General features: G+C 39.6%; 1 protein-coding gene across 3 annotated transcripts in view; it reads right to left on the reverse strand.

The window, feature by feature from the left end:
- Positions 1-17,884, reverse strand: part of LOC110980002 (1-phosphatidylinositol 4,5-bisphosphate phosphodiesterase gamma-1-like) — a 64,266-nt gene that overhangs the window by 33,544 nt on the left and 12,838 nt on the right. For all 3 annotated transcript variants that reach the window (XM_087138146.1, XM_087138148.1, XM_087138147.1), the window contains 9 exons: positions 13,099-13,248; positions 12,627-12,720; positions 7,034-7,081; positions 5,964-6,045; positions 5,555-5,635; positions 5,016-5,050; positions 3,169-3,220; positions 443-550; positions 44-159 (listed from right to left, as the gene is read on the reverse strand). In XM_087138146.1, coding sequence (XP_086994272.1) covers positions 44-159; positions 443-550; positions 3,169-3,220; positions 5,016-5,050; positions 5,555-5,635; positions 5,964-6,045; positions 7,034-7,081; positions 12,627-12,720; positions 13,099-13,248 — 766 coding nt within the window. The remainder of the gene's footprint in view (positions 1-43; positions 160-442; positions 551-3,168; positions 3,221-5,015; positions 5,051-5,554; positions 5,636-5,963; positions 6,046-7,033; positions 7,082-12,626; positions 12,721-13,098; positions 13,249-17,884) is intronic.

Here is a 17,884-nt window from a genome sequence, read left to right on the forward strand (position 1 = left end):
TCATCATCCCGTCAAATTATGACTTTTTCTTCCAAACGCTTACGTATTGTGTGAGGAGGCAATCAGGTAGTTACAGAGCGGCTGGCTCATGTCATCAACAATCTCATCATAGCGCTTGTCCCAGATTTCATTCTCGGGCGAGAACAAGTACAAAAGAAACTGAGGTGGGGGAAAAAAGAATTACAAACAATTTAAATTGTGCAGGAAAAAAATATTCCGATTGTAAATTAAATACTAGTGACTATAATCAAACAACCAATTCAAAACTTTGCAGAGGGTCAAAGAATTGGATGTCATCAAGTTTCAAGAAAATCTGTCTTTGCAAAGGCCAAGATCAAAGCAATCAAGAGGTGCCATCTGATTTGTAGGAACAGTGGCTACAGTGAAATACCTTGAGGTATTTAACATGCATCAGATGCTAACCAAGAATCAACAGACTCACCTCCGGCACTGTGAATTTGGGATCTGAATCCTGGCAGGGTCGGCCGAGGCCAGAGAGGAATGATTCCATCAAGGATTTGACAGCAACTGGATTGTTTGCCACAGTGTCCTGAAGCATGGGAAAAAATCACTCAATAGTGGATCCAAGCTCAGCTAGCACGTAGAAAGTGATTCTAAAATCATATAAAGCATCGTATCAACTGCTAAGTACTGGAATTACAAATAACACCAACCAGTATAGGTAGCCATGGAATTGCTTTGACACTGTTCCTCAGGCTGCGTATGTGAATGCGAGGAATTATTTAGGAAAAATCAAATTCAAGTGGTGGGTAGGTAGAAAATCCCAGTTTCTATGTTTTTGATTTGCATTCTGAGAGTCACCTAGATTAGTAGGAAAGCACTCAGAATGCCAGTCTGAGCATCTCATGTCTGGTTAACCCCTTCCCATGCAGAGCACGCAGGACCACAAACCGAGAATTTGCGGTTTGGCAGGTGGCCTTCGTGGCCAAGCAAGGCTGGAATTCTTGGAGTCAGTTTTCGGCAAGAAATTCCCACCGTCAAGGGGTTAACTACAAATGTACCATAGTAAGGGGCATATTTTTGAATATACTTGAAATGTACCAGTAATGCCCTCCTTGACTGTGTTCAGATATTGTTCAACTTTAGACCTGTTCAACTTCTTATGGTCCTCATTTTGCAAATAATTTAGCATAATTGATAGTGGACCTAGTGTTATCGTCGCCAATAAGCTATTTTCCTTGTAGCAATTTGGTGTAGTGTAATTTGCATAGTACAGTATGTCTAGTCAAGCTGGGTTCGACTTGTGCAAATTGTTGCCTTTGAAGATTCTTTTTTATGACTGGGTTAAATTTGCATGCGATGTCAGGCCACACGGTTCTTACATTCCTTTATGTATTATTATTCATTGGTATGTAATTTGCAATGCATAATTAGGTCGTGGTATCATTCAGCCAATCACATTGCACTATTCCCTTGCCATGTGATCTTACCAAGTATATCAGTGCGGGAAATTCCAATGCGGGTCAGTCTTCGTTAAATGCCGTCGGAAGCTGAAGACTGTAAGTTCACTTGCATTTTCTTCATGTTTAAGATAGAAAATGTGCCTATAATGTATATTTGAGATCACTCTGTATTTATTTATACTTTTTCTTACATGACTTGGGAAACTCATTGCAACACTGTCGTGTACATTTGTTCGTAATTTGAGTCGATATGTGGAAGATTTATCCTCGTATTTTGCATGGGCGTATGCACCGATACGAAATTATATGTGTGTTTGTACATGTATTTACCAGTTATGATATGTTATTTGTGATGTTTATTTTCTTATAGTTGCTCGGTTTATTTTTGTATTTTCAGCACCAGAATACCGCTGTAAACCCTGAAACCTCCTGCTAACCCGTTTATTTCAGTAGCAATCTTGAATACAATTCACTGCGTGTATTCCAGGGGTGTCGATCCCCCGTACGATTTGTAAGTGTGTAATTAAACATACGTTGTAATGATACATGTGATAATGTATGTGCACAACTGAGGGAGTGATTTATGTATTGGACATTGAAGATGTTGTAAATTCATTTGAAAGTACAACTGCAGGTGACAAAATCTCGTTTAGCAAAGCGGCAAAATCCCTGAATTTTGATAGAAGATTGTCTGTGTGCTTAATGTGTAGTTTAGACTTAATTATAATTGGGGTTTAAATTTCTTATACTTATTAACTTCTAATCTATTTAAATGTATCAATTTCATTTATTTCAGTTTCACCGATTCCTCATGGAATTGTGTTATTAAACTCAGGGATTAGCATCTTGCATCACCGTATTACATTCTTTGGTGTTTTCACGTGCACATCCGTGACACCACGTCACCCTAGTTCAATCAATGTCACAATGTTAAGTCACTATAATGATCATCACTTGTGCTACAAACTCTGTTAATGTTTTCTTCTATAATTGTGACAAATGGAATTATATAAATTAAATCCCTTAGAGAAAAATTTATGCAGAAAAAAAATTTCATTTTTACAGTCACTCAAAGCACTTTTGTATTGCTTTTAAAATGTCTGTGCATTGTACCATCATTCTATTTCAGTCAATAAGCTGCATAAGCCCCTTTGTTTGTTATTGCTTACTCAATTACAAATACAAATCCTCTCCTTATCTTATCCATAGAATCTATCTCCGGTTTTGTGTCCTATGTTATTTACTAATTCTACTACATGTACACCACTTTCCACTCACGAAGAGACTACATCAGAGTCATAAAATGGGGAAGGCCATTGCTATACAACTGCGTATGCACATTCTGAATGGCATGATCTGTTATAGGATTAACCAGTGTAAATACTTGTTCGGTGATAAAGTGTACAAAAGTGCAGGTGGATTTCCAATCAATTCCAATTGAAAAATGGGTGCATTTGCATTTTTTCAATGAATAATAAATATCTCTTTCGTAGTGCAGAATTGTTACCAAGGGGCTTCAAAATCAATTTTGACTGTGATGCTGTAAAACTAGCTTCCAAAGGGTACTCCTTAAAATGCTGAGGTTCACTTCGGCTTTCAGAAAACGGTGTGTGCCAGATGTACCAATTGCATGCTAGCTTTACCATACCGCTCTCAACAATAAATATTAAAACTATTGAACAAACTATCTGAACAAGAAGTTTCCATTTCCATTTAATTCAATTATATGTCACTCTTCCTTTACCTTCTGCTCCTGAGCAAGAAAGCGGATCATGCCATTCACAGTCACCAGATTTCTGAAAGAAACAAAATAATATCCTAAGTTTCAAACAAAACAGACAAAGGAGGAAATCAGATTGGATACATTATGAGTAAGCGCACATGAACAAATAGGAAAACATCAATGAGTTTGGGGGAATGGAGATTTTTTTTAAAACAGAGTATACATGTAAGTAATGGAAATTAAATTGTTCCTGAAAGTTATACCTAGGAGGAAGTAACAGAGTTATTACAAGGGACGTAAGAACTTGAGATATTTACATTAATATATTATGCGGGAAAGAAAGAGGAAATCAAAGTCCTGATGACTTTTATCCACATACATCCTGATATCATTGTTTTTACCAAAGAACACATCTTGAAAAACAATTTAAACAAGTGCACCATATGTTTCACTTGGATTTACATGTATTTAAACTCAATTTGTTTCGTTTTTCTTGTAAATCATAAAATGAAAATACCAAAAAAATTAATATAATAGGATACATAGCCTGACTCTACAGCATAAAAATGGCTACTTCCTGTGTGTGATCAGAATTTTAACAGGAAATCAGTGATACAAATTTCAGGGAAAAGGGACAAATGTTGCTCTTTTTGCTGCAACCTGTTTTCGGCATGTTTGGTGGTGTGAACAGGTGCTTGTGTGGCCGTGTCCAAATCTGATGACTAGAGCTGGCAATAATAAACAAGTCTATGGGAACCAGCTGCAGACGCTAGCTTGTTGGCTCCATGTTATTGCCAGCCGCAGCCATAACACTGGGACACACTCTGGCAGTTGCACTGGGCAGTATTAAGCCCCAGACAGTGACCAATAGTAATGTAACACCGCATGTTTCTGTGAACACAGTCTACATTTGTATCACTGCTGCCTTAAGTGCCAAGTGTGATTTTTTAGTGTTTTCCAAAAGTTTCTGGAGTTCTCTACACTGCTGAAACACATTGCGTGTGGACTGGTTTTGCCGGCAAAACACTGCTATTCATACAGGATACACTGTGAAACATGTATTAAACAATGGTGTGGCCAAAAGTGATTCTGACTGGGAGGGGGGGATAGATGTAAAAAAGGGACAATTAATATCCACGCTGTAAGACAGACTCTGCTTTTTCACCCTTAAGTAACCCGTCTATGGTGGTGCTGATCAAAATAGACGGTACAGGATAACAGGTGGGACTGTTCTGGCACAATTAAAGACACCAGTGTGGCATTGGTGAAAGGAACTCGTGAAAAGGGAACTCGTAAAATAGACAGGGTACTCGGGGAAAGCACATGGCACTTGTTAAAAAATATTGGGAGGGGAATAAATTCTTCCTCCCTCCCCCTGCAATGGTACTTCAATGTGTAATGACGCTAATATTCCGTAACAGTATCGTCTGAACAATGAGACATTTGCAGGGTTTGTTTATCTTCTTTCACATTTCATATTTGTCTTACTCTGATTACATTTTACGGAATGCACATGCTGACCTCTGAAGTGGGTTGTACTTTAGAGGTTGGTGAAAATATTTGCCATCGTGCTATTCACCAATCTTAATCAAACAGGCCAGCAATATCAATCAAATCCACACCTCAATATGAGCACATCTAAATCTTCGCCAGTAAAACCTTTACAAACTGCAAGTACGGCAGAGAAATGAAGCTCAGATTTCAAGTGATACAAATACAATGTACATTGACTTGCACCTGTACCAACCTCCACATTCTTGAGACGCACAGCCTGCATCAAGTCAAACATGATATCACACCTCGACGACAGTCAACACACTTTTTAATTTATCAAGAGTGCACTACAGTCTGCTCAGGGTATGCCTTACCTCTCATCGATGTATTCTTTGAACCTATCAGCAACCTGTCAGTGGAAGTAAAACGTACAAAGATTAAGCTTGTCATGTCACCATAATTGTATGTTAGGGTCTGATGATGAAATGGTGCGTGGGGAGACATAAATAGTATAATGGTTAGGTATTCTTTGTGAAGTGTGAGTGATTTTATAATACACAATGAAATTCCTAATCAAGCATCAAACCAACAAACTGTTCAACGCTAAAAATGAATGGTAATTCAAGGAAACGTGCTTTGGCCACAGGCCAGTTCTGCAAAATACTCAGAGAATTAAATCATCTATCGGAAGTCCCAGAGGGGCATCAGATGCCCCAATGTGCTCTAACCAACCAGGCAAAAAGCTCCACTCCACCTTCCCTGCTCCACTATTCCTTTCCGATGACCAAGTCTGTTTAAAAGTCATGTCCAACACTCACGATTATGGGCTCTGCTTCAAAAGGCTTAAAGCCTCCACTACACAGATTACGGAAATCTGTTATCGAAGGAACAGGAAAGGCATCCTTTATTTTACCTCTCTCTGGAAAATGAGGTTATGGTAAAGCTGAACAAAGCCATCATAGCCAATCTCTTGCTTGTTCCACCGATCTACTTCCTGTTGGAAAATGTCCCCCCCCCAAAAAAAATTATTCATTTCCATATCTATTATTAATATTCCAAATGAGCAACCAACTAGTAATGCTGTTTTTTATTTTACTTTCTGCAATAGTCACATTGAGACTTTTTCCAGTACTTGAAACTTTTTCGGAACCTAGACAATCAACAAGACAAAATTCACACAGCTAGGTGATCTAACACACATAGTAATATTATCTGCTGCTAATTGAAGTGCTAAGCAAAAACCTAACTGGCAGTAAAATATTCAAAAAGACAAATAACTGATGTATAAAGTGGCAGTAGTGGTAGGCTTCTGGAGGACTTACACTGAAGTATTCCTTCAGGTCCTTTGTGTTCATCTTCAGGTTGACATATGGCATGAATGACTTCATGTCCCTGAGTGAAACCCTGGAAAAACACAAACAAGTTTCAGCACTAGAGTTATCACTTTCATTACTCGCTAAAGGCAACATCCAGGTCCTTTGGTTGGGGATGTCAACAGCCCATTGGCTAGCACTAGCATCCATCACCTAAAGACCTCCGTATAAAATTCAATCATCTCCAACCTTTTTCCCTGAAAATCTTCCATGGCAGTTTGATCGGTGCTTTTTACCACTGTCCTCACCAAGATCTTCGAATGCAACAAAACCAAAATGAAAATTTTACTTTCTGCAAGTCTGGTAGAAAAACATCCACATAAATGGTTACCTGAGTAAAAGTATCCATGATAAGGCCCAATCTGATGAGTTTAACAAAAAACTACTTCCCAGAGCTTGCAAATTCATGCACTCGTGCCAGATCAATATAAATTGCTTGACACTTGGGCAATAGACCTGATTTTGCTGAACAACTGTGATCTGGGGCTAGCAGGTATCTGTGACTGGATGCTCTATGCATCCAGTCCCCTCCTCCCAACAGGGTGGAGGATGCACATTCCTCTCCACTTGTTTGAATACAGCTCATGGGTACATTCACCCATGTACATGTAAGTTCTCAGGTTCCCTGAAGTACAAAGTTCTTGCCAACGAAACATGGCAAAGCTGGACATCATTGGCAACTGGGAACATCTGGCAAATTTCAAGTCAATTCTCAAACGTACCCAAGTTGACCTAGCTTAAATGTTTTATCAGTATTTCTGTTTGGTGGAGAGCAGGTCCTATACATCAACATTCTAAACACAAAGCACACTTACGACCAAGGCTTTATGGCTAACCTGATTTAGTACTAAAAGAGTTTGAACTAACAAGTTGACGTTTCAGCTTTATGCATGCTTGTTCATTCTCCATTATCAAAAAAAAAAACAGGAGGGGGTTCTGACACATAAATAAAAAAATGCTTGTGCCCATTTGTATACATTTCACATCCACTGAAGTGCAGTAAATACATGTATACTCACGTATCAGTTTTTGACTTTCCCAAAGCAAAGAACTCCCGACGTAACCACCTGAATGCAGGAAACAGGGACCAGTTAGCTTTCTTATAATTATGCAAACAGTGGTCATTATTAGGGTCAGAGATTCTTATGAATCTATCAGACATTTGGTGCAAATGTGGCAAAGGAGACCACCCCTCTATTGTGTTTTCTTTTGTTGAATTCTTTGGAATTCCTTTCAGATTTCTAGCGGGGATGCAGTAGGCACAATAGCCTTAGGGTACACGGCTTGCCCATCACTTTGCCGCATGCTGGATGTACTCTCAGATCCAAAATAACATAAAGCTGCATATACTGAGCATACAGAGATGGAACCGAAAAGATAAAATAGCACAAGGCTCTTGCAAAAAGAAAAGAAAAAAGGAAATGATACAATTCACGATGAGAATGGTGGTACAAGACAAATGTATAACACTTCACACAGATTTACCATTGATGGTACTTTAAAAAGGAAAACCTCCTCTAACCCTTCTCTTAGATGCACAATAATAATGTCATAATACGTGTACCGGTATTTATGAACATATGGGGCTTGAGCTTGCATGACATGCATACAGTGCTGGCATAATTGGACAAAAGTCCAGTAAATTATGAATTAATTTGTCAGAAAAAAAGCAGTGAGCCCATCCACTTGCGTATGTGGTCGGTGCCTATATGAACAGCGTACGGTTCGTATATCAAGTTTCAGAACTGGTATGTTGCCACTTCCTGGGATTTTCATTTCACTGTCAAAGTCCCATCAATGCTGTGCTAGATGCAATGCAGTCACTTTCTAGTTTGGCCATATTTGGGAGTCTGCCGAAACACCGAAACAACGAATTGGTTCATGTTCAACACTCTATGTACATAATTTACACCTCGGATTTGTACTGTATACAGAGTGCTATCATAAAACTAAGCACGCCAATTGTTCAGTTTGACAGATACAAGTACTAGTACTTGTTTAGGCTCAGAGAGGAATTCAAGTATCTACATGTATTTGCTAGGGTAAACCACAGCCTAATCAATAAATGTGTCACCTGCACTCGCTCTTCATCCAAATCAAGTTTTTTTCACGGTATGATTTACATACTGAAAAATGCAGAATTTTACAGTCAGTCAAAATATGTAATGAACCTGATAATGTATCCTTGCTCTACAGCCTTAATAATAATCTTTTCTATTAAAAAGTGGTGTTGTTGAATAGAACTCCCGCCTTACTCCATTCCCTCATGGGCACTAAAGCAGAAAACCCTTTTCATTGTCTTGCATACTATCTTGCAGAAAGTAAATGTCCCAAGAACATGGCTTGTCAAATACGTTCATATACACATACATTATATATGTATGAAATGTACATACATGTAAATGTAATAAATCACAGTACACAATTCTAAATTGGCACAATATGATCCTGTGCATGTTGTAGGTGGCCATGCTGTCCTCAATCAGTACATGCCAAAAGTCTGATGTAACAGATTACATTCTTACGAAATGACTATCACCAGGCAGGCCAGGGTGTGACTGTGATATCACAGTAAAGCACAGCCTTATCCTAATCAGCAAACAGTCTACACCACGTTGTAAAACATTACATACTGAAAAAGCTGCATGTAATTAGATGTCTACATACAATATACATGTAATGACCAATAGGGACCTTCTGATTAATGTTTAAAGGACCATTCCTAAGGTAACCATATTGAGGAGGGGTAGGTGTTAGATCATCTATAGCGAAATGATTTGGCCGCCCAGTTTGGAAGCTGTCCCGATTCAGTTCATGATTCATCAGTATTCTGGAGGGGATTTCTGTGCATCTGTAAAATGTTTGCGGGAGCAGAGGGAGTAGGGGGAAATGTGAACATGGTAAACGGCTGAGTCAATGATGAATAAAGTTACATGTAATTTTGAAAGGCAGGCTCTCCATTGCTAGCTGTGGAATGTGCATGTCAATACTTAAATGTTCAGGATTCATTCAAGATACTATGCACAGCCCCCCAAAATATTAGTTTGTTTTCATAATACATGTGTTAAAATGAATTTCAAGATCTTTTCAATGGCATGGCCAGGATTTTCTGGGGGAGGGGGGGAGGCAACAGTTCCAATGGGAGAGAGGGAGTTTTTTGGCTGCACCAGTGGATCTGTTTTGCTATCAATGCCAGCTGCTATGAATCTACCTCTGGGCCCAACTCTGAATCGAGAGAAACTGAGAGACCAGGAAGGAAATTCCACTATCAGAAGTGAGAGCAAAACTCCACTCTCCCAGGACAACACATATGATCCCGGGAATCAAGGCTGCATAAGAAGGCAAGGAAATATTATGTACATGTAGGCCTGCAGATTTTTCAAAGCATTACCTGAATGAACATGCATTTACATGTATGGAAGAGTGACATGAAAGACACAGGGAAAACCAGTTTGAGAATTCAGTTGACATTTGTCTAGTCGCTGGGCAGTAATGGTGTTCTGTATTTGCTCACAGATTCACCAAGAGTCAAGAGCTACTGTGGGCGCAGGAACAACACTTTTCCATGCACATGGAAATACTCTGGTGAGAGGGAAAACCATTGGAGTATGCAGACACTACAGGGTCTCAAGTGCCTGATGGTAGTGAAGCACATCAGTAACGTTTTCCTGCTTAAAAGGCAAGGCAAATATTGCCTCCAATTCCCTTGATGGGTTTGGCTGGGCTTATCAAATGGCAATGTATGAAAAGACTACCACCTGTGATCTCCTTGAGATATACATAAACACATGTATACCTACACGAGGCAGCTACTGTATGTCGTTATCAATTTCCAAAAAGTCGTACACAATACTTGGCCTTCATCCCTCAGAATGGGGTTTAAAAACTTTGTTTGCTGTATGACCTGAGATCTTGTTAAATGAAACTTTAGACCATTTTTTTCAGTAAGTCTGTTTTAGTTTGATAGGGACAGAGCACAAAACAAAACCAGGCTCTTTTTCATCACTCAGTTTGGCTTGCTCATGAAAACAGACATTATGTGGGTGAAAAATGTTAAAGGTTCTAATTGATTTACATTGTGCAAAGTTCCTTTAAAAGCTTCAAATTCAGGAGTGGCACTGGTGACTTCAAGCTCATTTTGTGTGAAGTTATTTTCAATGCATAACAAAGAGTACACTCAGTTCATCATCTTAGTACAGCTGCATTTGTCATCCAGATGGGCAGATGGATCCCGCTCCAGTTGTCATCCTGATGGGCAGATGGATACTTTGTGATTTGTCAGGGAATTTTTAAGGAGTGCTGATTCAGGAGCATTCTGGCAGCCCATTCTTCTCATTTACATGTACTTTGCCAGGTTGGGTCACAAGTACATGTACATGTATCACTACCAAGGTTCTGTGTCCACAGAGATGAAGGCATCTGATCCACTGACAGCACATTTGGGATGCCCACTTTCTTGGCACTGTAACCTGTACATGTGCACCTCACACATGTAGGAGTCAATGTTACATCCAATACATGTCTGTGGACCGACAGCACTTCTTTAATCAGTCAATGTAACTCTAAGAGTATACTCCCTCTGAACAGATGGAGAATCACCCTACAATGAGCTCTAGGGTCCCTAGTCCAGTGACACCATTATTGTCGAAGAGTCAGATACAACGCTAAAATCTTCCCGAATGACAAACCAGTCTGAAGCAGAGGCTGGTTGCACTTTTAAAACCTAAACTGCTTAGGGTGTGTGAAACAACCCCTTAAAGAAAGGACAGATTGAGGACTGTTGGGGTTAAAGCCTATCTTCATGTACATGCAAGATGTCAGTGCATAAAGGTAACGTGAACGGCAATTCTTGTAATCACTTGTTAGTTGAACTGAATGTATACCTGAATACATGTTTAATATGTACGAGGTGCAATGACACAACTGTACATTTGGGGGAAGCATTTGCAGTTAAAACAAAAAAAATCTGTTTAAGTTCCACTGAGGGAGTTGAGGACAGCAAAGGCATCAAGATCAATGGATCTGCACTGTTGCCCCTTAAACTATGATAATTTTGTACATCACATAAACAATCATTAAAAAAACAAGGAAATCATTACAAATTAAAGTGCATTCATAAGTAATGATTGGCTACAATCCAAAATCTCTTCTCTAGGTCAGGGTTACTGCAAATTACAAATTTACACCAAATTTCCAACTACACATGTGACTGCCATTCACCACATGAATTCCCCTCCCCCAATCAAATATAAAAACATAGTCATGAGATCAGGAGGTGAATGTCTGTAAGCTGAGGAGCCCTTTAATTAATGGTAATCTGATTCCTTGGGTTCAAATCAATGTATAGTGATTGAAATATGCGACCAAGGTTTGCTTATTACAAAAGGACAAGAATGTAAGCAAATGCTGAGTCAGTTAAAGATATTCTGTTACTGAGTTATTAATGCTCCTTCTCTAAGTATTGTTGTTTCCCCAAAAAAATATCATTCTAGTCTGGGTGATTGATGTTACCAAAAAACCTTAATATATCAACTTCAGTTAATCGGTCAGAAGAGGGAAAAAAGAAAAATATATTAAATATGGTTAACACACCCACACAAGTGCGTATCTGCCTGCAATTGGGGACCCCCTATTGTTCCTCTTTTGTTTGTTTTTAGAAGACCACCCATATGTTTTGAACACAGTTGTCAATCGGGGACCTTATTGTCCTCTATTGTTAAGGGTCCCCAACTGAATGCAGAAACAAACTCATGTCCCCAAAATGAGGTGCTTCATTTTTGCAATCAACAAGAGAATTTTTAAAGCCAAACTTATGACCTTCAGAAAAAGAAAAGAAAATTTCCAGCCAAAACATTAAAAAAAAAGTTCCCGTTATGTGCCAAATTTATTACCATTTTAAATTTAAACATAACTTGGCCTCATACTCCTCCAGTAAAAAAAAATAATTTCCTTTGTGCAGTTCCAGGAAGCTGACCAATCCAGCAGGCTTGCCAGCAATTACTGAACTGGTGAACTTCACCTCCACAGGTTTTCCTCATAAGCAAGCCTCATATATCAATTACCATTCCATGCTAGTCTGCAAAACAGTTATCAAAAAAGAGAAAAATTCCACTGCCTACTACACTCTCTTCTGAAAAGGATTACTGGCAGATGTTGACATTTTTGATCTGAGAAATTGAAATTTCTCACACCAGAAATGTCTACCAGCGATTCCATGCAAAGGCGGAAATTAATCGTGGCATTACTGTCCTCAATATTGAGTGTAATTCATGAACAAAAACAAATTTCACAAAAATGAAATCAAAATTGAAGGTAATGATACTACGTATTTCCGATGATTTTTATAGCTTAGTAAAAGCAAGAATGTACACTTTTGCATGGGAATGCCCTCATACCAAAAGGTCCCACACTGTCAAAAGGGAAAGAAACAACCCCAAAGACATAGAGTGAATCTTTTTTTCAATCATTTCCACCATGTTAGAAGCTTTAATGCACTAATACGTGTGGAAAGGTTATCCTTTATGGATTGCTAACCTATTAAGCAGTGACAGTCCAACATGTTAAAAAGGCGCCAAGTGTTAATTTTTGCCCCAGATCATTGAATCAACTGACCATTCCACTCTGCTCGGGTAGGTTGACTTTTTGTGCTCCTCCACCAGCCAATTCAACCCGACGATCCATTTGTGCCTTTCATCTGCATTGCCAGCTGCAAAGAAAATCCAACAATGCCCAGCATTTATTAGCAATGGCAGAATGGTAGCAATATTGCGATTCAGCGAGTTCACATTCAGCATTACCCACTGTGACTTGCGATGGGGTGTTTTTTTTCATAAATCATGGGATGCATATGTGAAGCACCCATGATGTGAGTGAGGATGCTATCTGTCCTTATGACAATGCATCAAATTTATCATCATGTTGACTTTGGCGAGAAATGAATCGAATAAATACTGCAGTGTGAGTTTAACCTGCTGTGAACACTACCATCAGACATGAGGATTGATGTTTTAACGTGAATGCTACAATGTACATACAGTAAGAAAATGGCAGACTTTGCCAAAGAAACACGGAGTTGATTTCTTACCGACAACAGACAAACTCTTGAGTCTAAATTCAGCCCCATAGCAGATGACCAGGCACAGTGAGGAGTCATACTTCTTGGCTTCATCTGGCCACCTCTCGAAGTCCCTGGAATTCTTGCCAGGACGAATTTCTTTTATCTCACGAATTTTAACTAAAACCCAAACAAAACCAAAAACCCACAAACTGTTTAATTGGTAGACAATGTGGGGTACAAACTGCAACATGTAGACCTACAAAAAGAAACGCATACACAGAACTTCAGGGGAAAATTGGATACTTGAGAGAAATCCAGTTTACAACAATAAAATGCTTTGACTTTTCAGGTATTTGAATAGTAACAAAGTATGTGTTCTATATCCAGGCCTATGATTATGTGAGCCTTTCAACTTTTGTTTGTAAAAAGCAGCAAAATATGAATAAGAACATGTGCATATCTAAAAATACAGAATTTGGGGGCCAACAATCTTGAAATCTGGAAAAACCCTTTAACTTTCAAATACATCAAAACAAAGTGGTAAGCAATCAAATGAAGAAGTTCTAAGCAGGATCAAACCTTGGTCTCCTTTTTGTAGTCTCTACCTCTGACAAAAGCAGGCTGTGATAAGACTCTAAATTTAAGCATTAAAATTTTGACAAATAGAGTAGCGTACATTGTATTTGTATCTGGGAGTCCCAAATACATTATGTACAGTATTCTTGGGACAGACACTCTACATAATCTGTGACCAACCCACACCTTAAGCACACAGCAGTTATTGTAAAGGGAATTCTGATTTTCCCTGCCCCAAATGTTTACATGTGCAGGCCTACCTCTTGTTAGTTAGTACATGTATGCACTTATAAACCAATGTTGGAGAGGGGTGTACTGTACTAGAGTCTTTGTGAACCTCCTGTGGGCTATTTTGGACACATTGTTTTGACACACAAATGAAAAACAGGGAAAAAAATCACAAAACATTTAATTTCACTACATGTATGTACATGTACATGTAGGCAATGAGAGTGAACGAATACTCATACATGTGCTTGGGAGAATGGATGCTGATCAGTGTCCTTTCTCCTTAGCCAGCCAAGCTTAAATTTATTCCTATTCATAAATACCTTTTAAGTGAGACAATCAAAACAAGTCTTACAAATTATAACATTTTTAAGAACACATCCAACAATTTTACTTCATTTTTATTCAACACCCCTCGAGCCACGCTATGGAGCTTCTCATGGATAGTCATAAACAATCCCCTCATGCGGATCGGTGCGCGCATGGTACGCACTGTGCTAAGTGGCGAAGAATGCAATGAACCAGTGCAGTGTGAAATTGGGACTCTGAAAATGCAGACTCAAGGTTAGTATTACGCAAACAAAAGTGAAGATGGTGAATGTTCGAACAACACAAGGGAATAAGGTTGAGATTTACAGGAGTCTACATTTCATGTGACACTGGAAAAGTGTTTAAGATCAGTCAGCTGGTGCTTTATCAACAATTTGGGACTAGCAACGTGACCGGCTCACTGTCTTAGGTATTTTATTAGGAATTCCGTTTTAAAGTACATGTACACCTACTGGGTAAATGCAGACTAAACTTGAGGATGAATGAATCTCCTACTGAAGTTTTGAAACAGGAAAAAAACTCAACTTCTGACTTAAGGCCAAACAATTCTTAAAAATTGTTTCCTTCTCAGAAAAAGTACACTTTAGTTAGAGTTTAAAAATGTCAGTCTTGTCATCTTATCAGTGAAGAGATATCAAATCAGTTAGCTTACAATACTCATATTATGGTTGCTAAGATGAAAAACGTGCATCTGCCTTAGGCTTAAATGCCAATATGGTAGATGATAAATACTTGGACTAAGAGACAAACCTATCAACAAAGTCCAAAGTATGCACCCACAACACTACTACGTCAACAACACGGAAAGAAATTTTGATTGAGTTTTCCACTCTCGAAAAAGACCAATTCAAACACAAAATCAGTGGAGTGGCTATGGGCACATGGATGGGACCAAGTTATGCCTGTCTGTTTGTTGGCCATATCGAGGAGCATATGCTGACCCAGTATCAGGGCATGCAGCAGTCAAAATACCAGTGATACATCGATGATATAGTTGGTGCTATCGCCGGTACGTGTGATGACGTTGAGAATTTCTTAGCGTTTGCGGATGCCTTTCACCCAGCACTGCGCTATACATCTGATGTGTCAGAGCACTCTGTTACCTTCCTCGACGTGCGCATCCAGATCTGTGCGTGAAAACTTGGTACAACCGTGCATTACAAACCCACAGATTCCCACAGCTACTGGCAGTACCAATCGTCTCACCCCCTCAAGTGTAAGATCTCCATCCCTTACTCTCAGTTTCTTCGACTGCACAGGATTTGTAGTAGCGATGCGGAGTTTTCTCCGAAGGAAGGGAGGAAATGCTAGGTTTCTTTCATCAGCGCGGTTACCCTCCGTTTATCACAGATGCTACCTTCAACGCCGTATCTTCAATCCCGCGCCAAACGGCTCTGAAACCCACCAGGGCCAAGCAAAGTGATCCCATCCCCCTCGTACTCACATACTGCCCTCGAAACATCCCGGTACGTAATATTCTTCTCAAACATTTCCGTACACTCGGAAATGATGCGGCCACATCTTCCATTTTCACTGAACCTCTGATTCGCATGTTTAGGCGCGATCATTCTGTCGGGGACACGGTTGTAAGTTGGATTCCGTCTCACCGTCAAAAGCACGCAGCAATTTCCCTTGTCAGTGCCCCAGATGTACATGTAACACCGGCTCCTACATAGTGAACAGCCCGTCGGTCGTTGGTCCCCGCGGTAGCTACAGCATACGGGGGGTCATACATGCATTACTAGTAATGTGGTTTCTTGCATTACATGTCGTCGCTGTGGTAAACTGTACATCGGAGAGACCAAGCGTCACCTTGGTGACCGCTTGACGGAACACTTGCGCAGAGTGTGCCAACAAACACCTGGTCTCGCTGTTGCGCAGCACTTTTGCGCACCACCACATACTCTCGGTGACGTAAGCGTCTGCATCCTGCGGAAAGCGTCATCTGATGTACAGCGTAAGGAACTGGAGCAGCGCGTCATTTTTCGAACTTGGAATGCTGCATCCAGGGGGAATGAACGTGGATTTTTCTGCGTTCATTAAGAACTGAATCTGCTTGCCCTGAGGAAGGTACTCAGTTAACGAAAGCTGGGCAATCACATATTTCACAGCACTGATTTGATATTCTATTCTTGTCGATATTTTGATCACGGTGCTACGCAGCCCTTCCATATTTCTCTTTTTTACAAAATCAACTACATTTGTTTTTTTTTGTTACAGGTAAAAAAAAGCATTTTGTATTTGATATACTATACGTACCTGTTCATTTACAAATGTAACGGGAAAATTCAGAAGATATGAAATCTCGATCATAATGGACATTTTATCCTGCTTACTTTTGAATCAATGCTCAGGTAACTCCATGAAAGAAACTGTATGGTAAGTACAGGTCAATGTGCAATGAATGTAAACAATGTCCCAGGGACATACAAACAACGTACTGGGTATGGGGCTTTGTATTATGTATAATGGTACTTGGCACTTTGACCCAACAAATGAAACATGTAAACTCTGCAAATTACCAGTGTGTCTCAGAAAACAATGTCATTATCATACCTGGCAACTTCAAACACACAAATCATTGATGTCACAAGTTTACACAATGCATGTACAATGTATACATGTACTTGTCAGGTTATGGGGACTACACTCATGGTGGCAATATACATGTAGACATTACAGGGACCAAAAAATTATGGGGTCAGATCCCCATGACTCTGTCCCGAGTTTCCTTATGAAGAAGGGGCCTGCCCCGTTTTCTTAACTGCATGTACATGTAAATGAACAGCTATCATACCTGTTGACAACTGTACCATAGGCATTAGGTGACAAGGTTAGCTGTTTTACATTTTGGTGACTGAATGATCTTTATTAGTCACTTGCTGCTGGGAGACACGGTTTCGGGTTCATTTTCTTTATACCTAATGCCAGGCTGCCCGAAACCAGACAAAAGAGCTTGGGCCTTGCAACAAAAGACCGCACTCAGAACAAAAGACTGAGCTGCTGGGAATTGCCAACATTTTTTCAGTTGTCAATAGCGGAGGAAATCCGTAATTGTTTTGAAAGATTATACCACTGTCTGTGGAATTCAGCGCAAGTGGATTACCACCAGGTATAAAAGCGCTCCAGCGCTCCAGTGATGAGCGATATAATACCGCTGCAGGCTAATCTGGCCCCTATTTCGGGAACAAAAGAAAATTACATACATGTAACACCACACAATCTGGGTTCTTTTTACAAGGCAGCAGGCCTGGCTGAATTACTTAAGTATCAATAAATGTTCTCTGTCAGATTAGAGTAGCCACCCGACAGCCATTTGTGTGGGTGTAAACATCTAGTAAATGAGGTTATGAATTTTTAAAGAAAAAATGAAAAATCACCCGGCCCAGCAGAATCAACATGGATAAATGGACCCAGCACGAAGTGGGCTGTGAAAAAAAATTAAAAATTCGCTCTCAAAAAAAAGCCAAACCATGAATAATGCATGGATTCCAGATGCTTTTAACCAACACACCCCTGAAACAACCCTAAAGAATGGAGGAGACAAATAAAATGACACATCAACTGGAAAGTTCAAAAATTGCCTCAATCAGTCTGTGTTTTGAGTTTTATGTGGCTTTATCTTCATCTTTATTAACTACAAGGATTGGCAAAAGTGTTAAGCAGAATTCCACAGCAA

The sequence above is a fragment of the Acanthaster planci genome, linkage group LG06 (assembly GCF_054643075.1).
Source record: "Acanthaster planci isolate LZ-2023a linkage group LG06, COTS_SCS, whole genome shotgun sequence".
Classification (NCBI taxonomy): domain Eukaryota; kingdom Metazoa; phylum Echinodermata; class Asteroidea; order Valvatida; family Acanthasteridae; genus Acanthaster; species Acanthaster planci.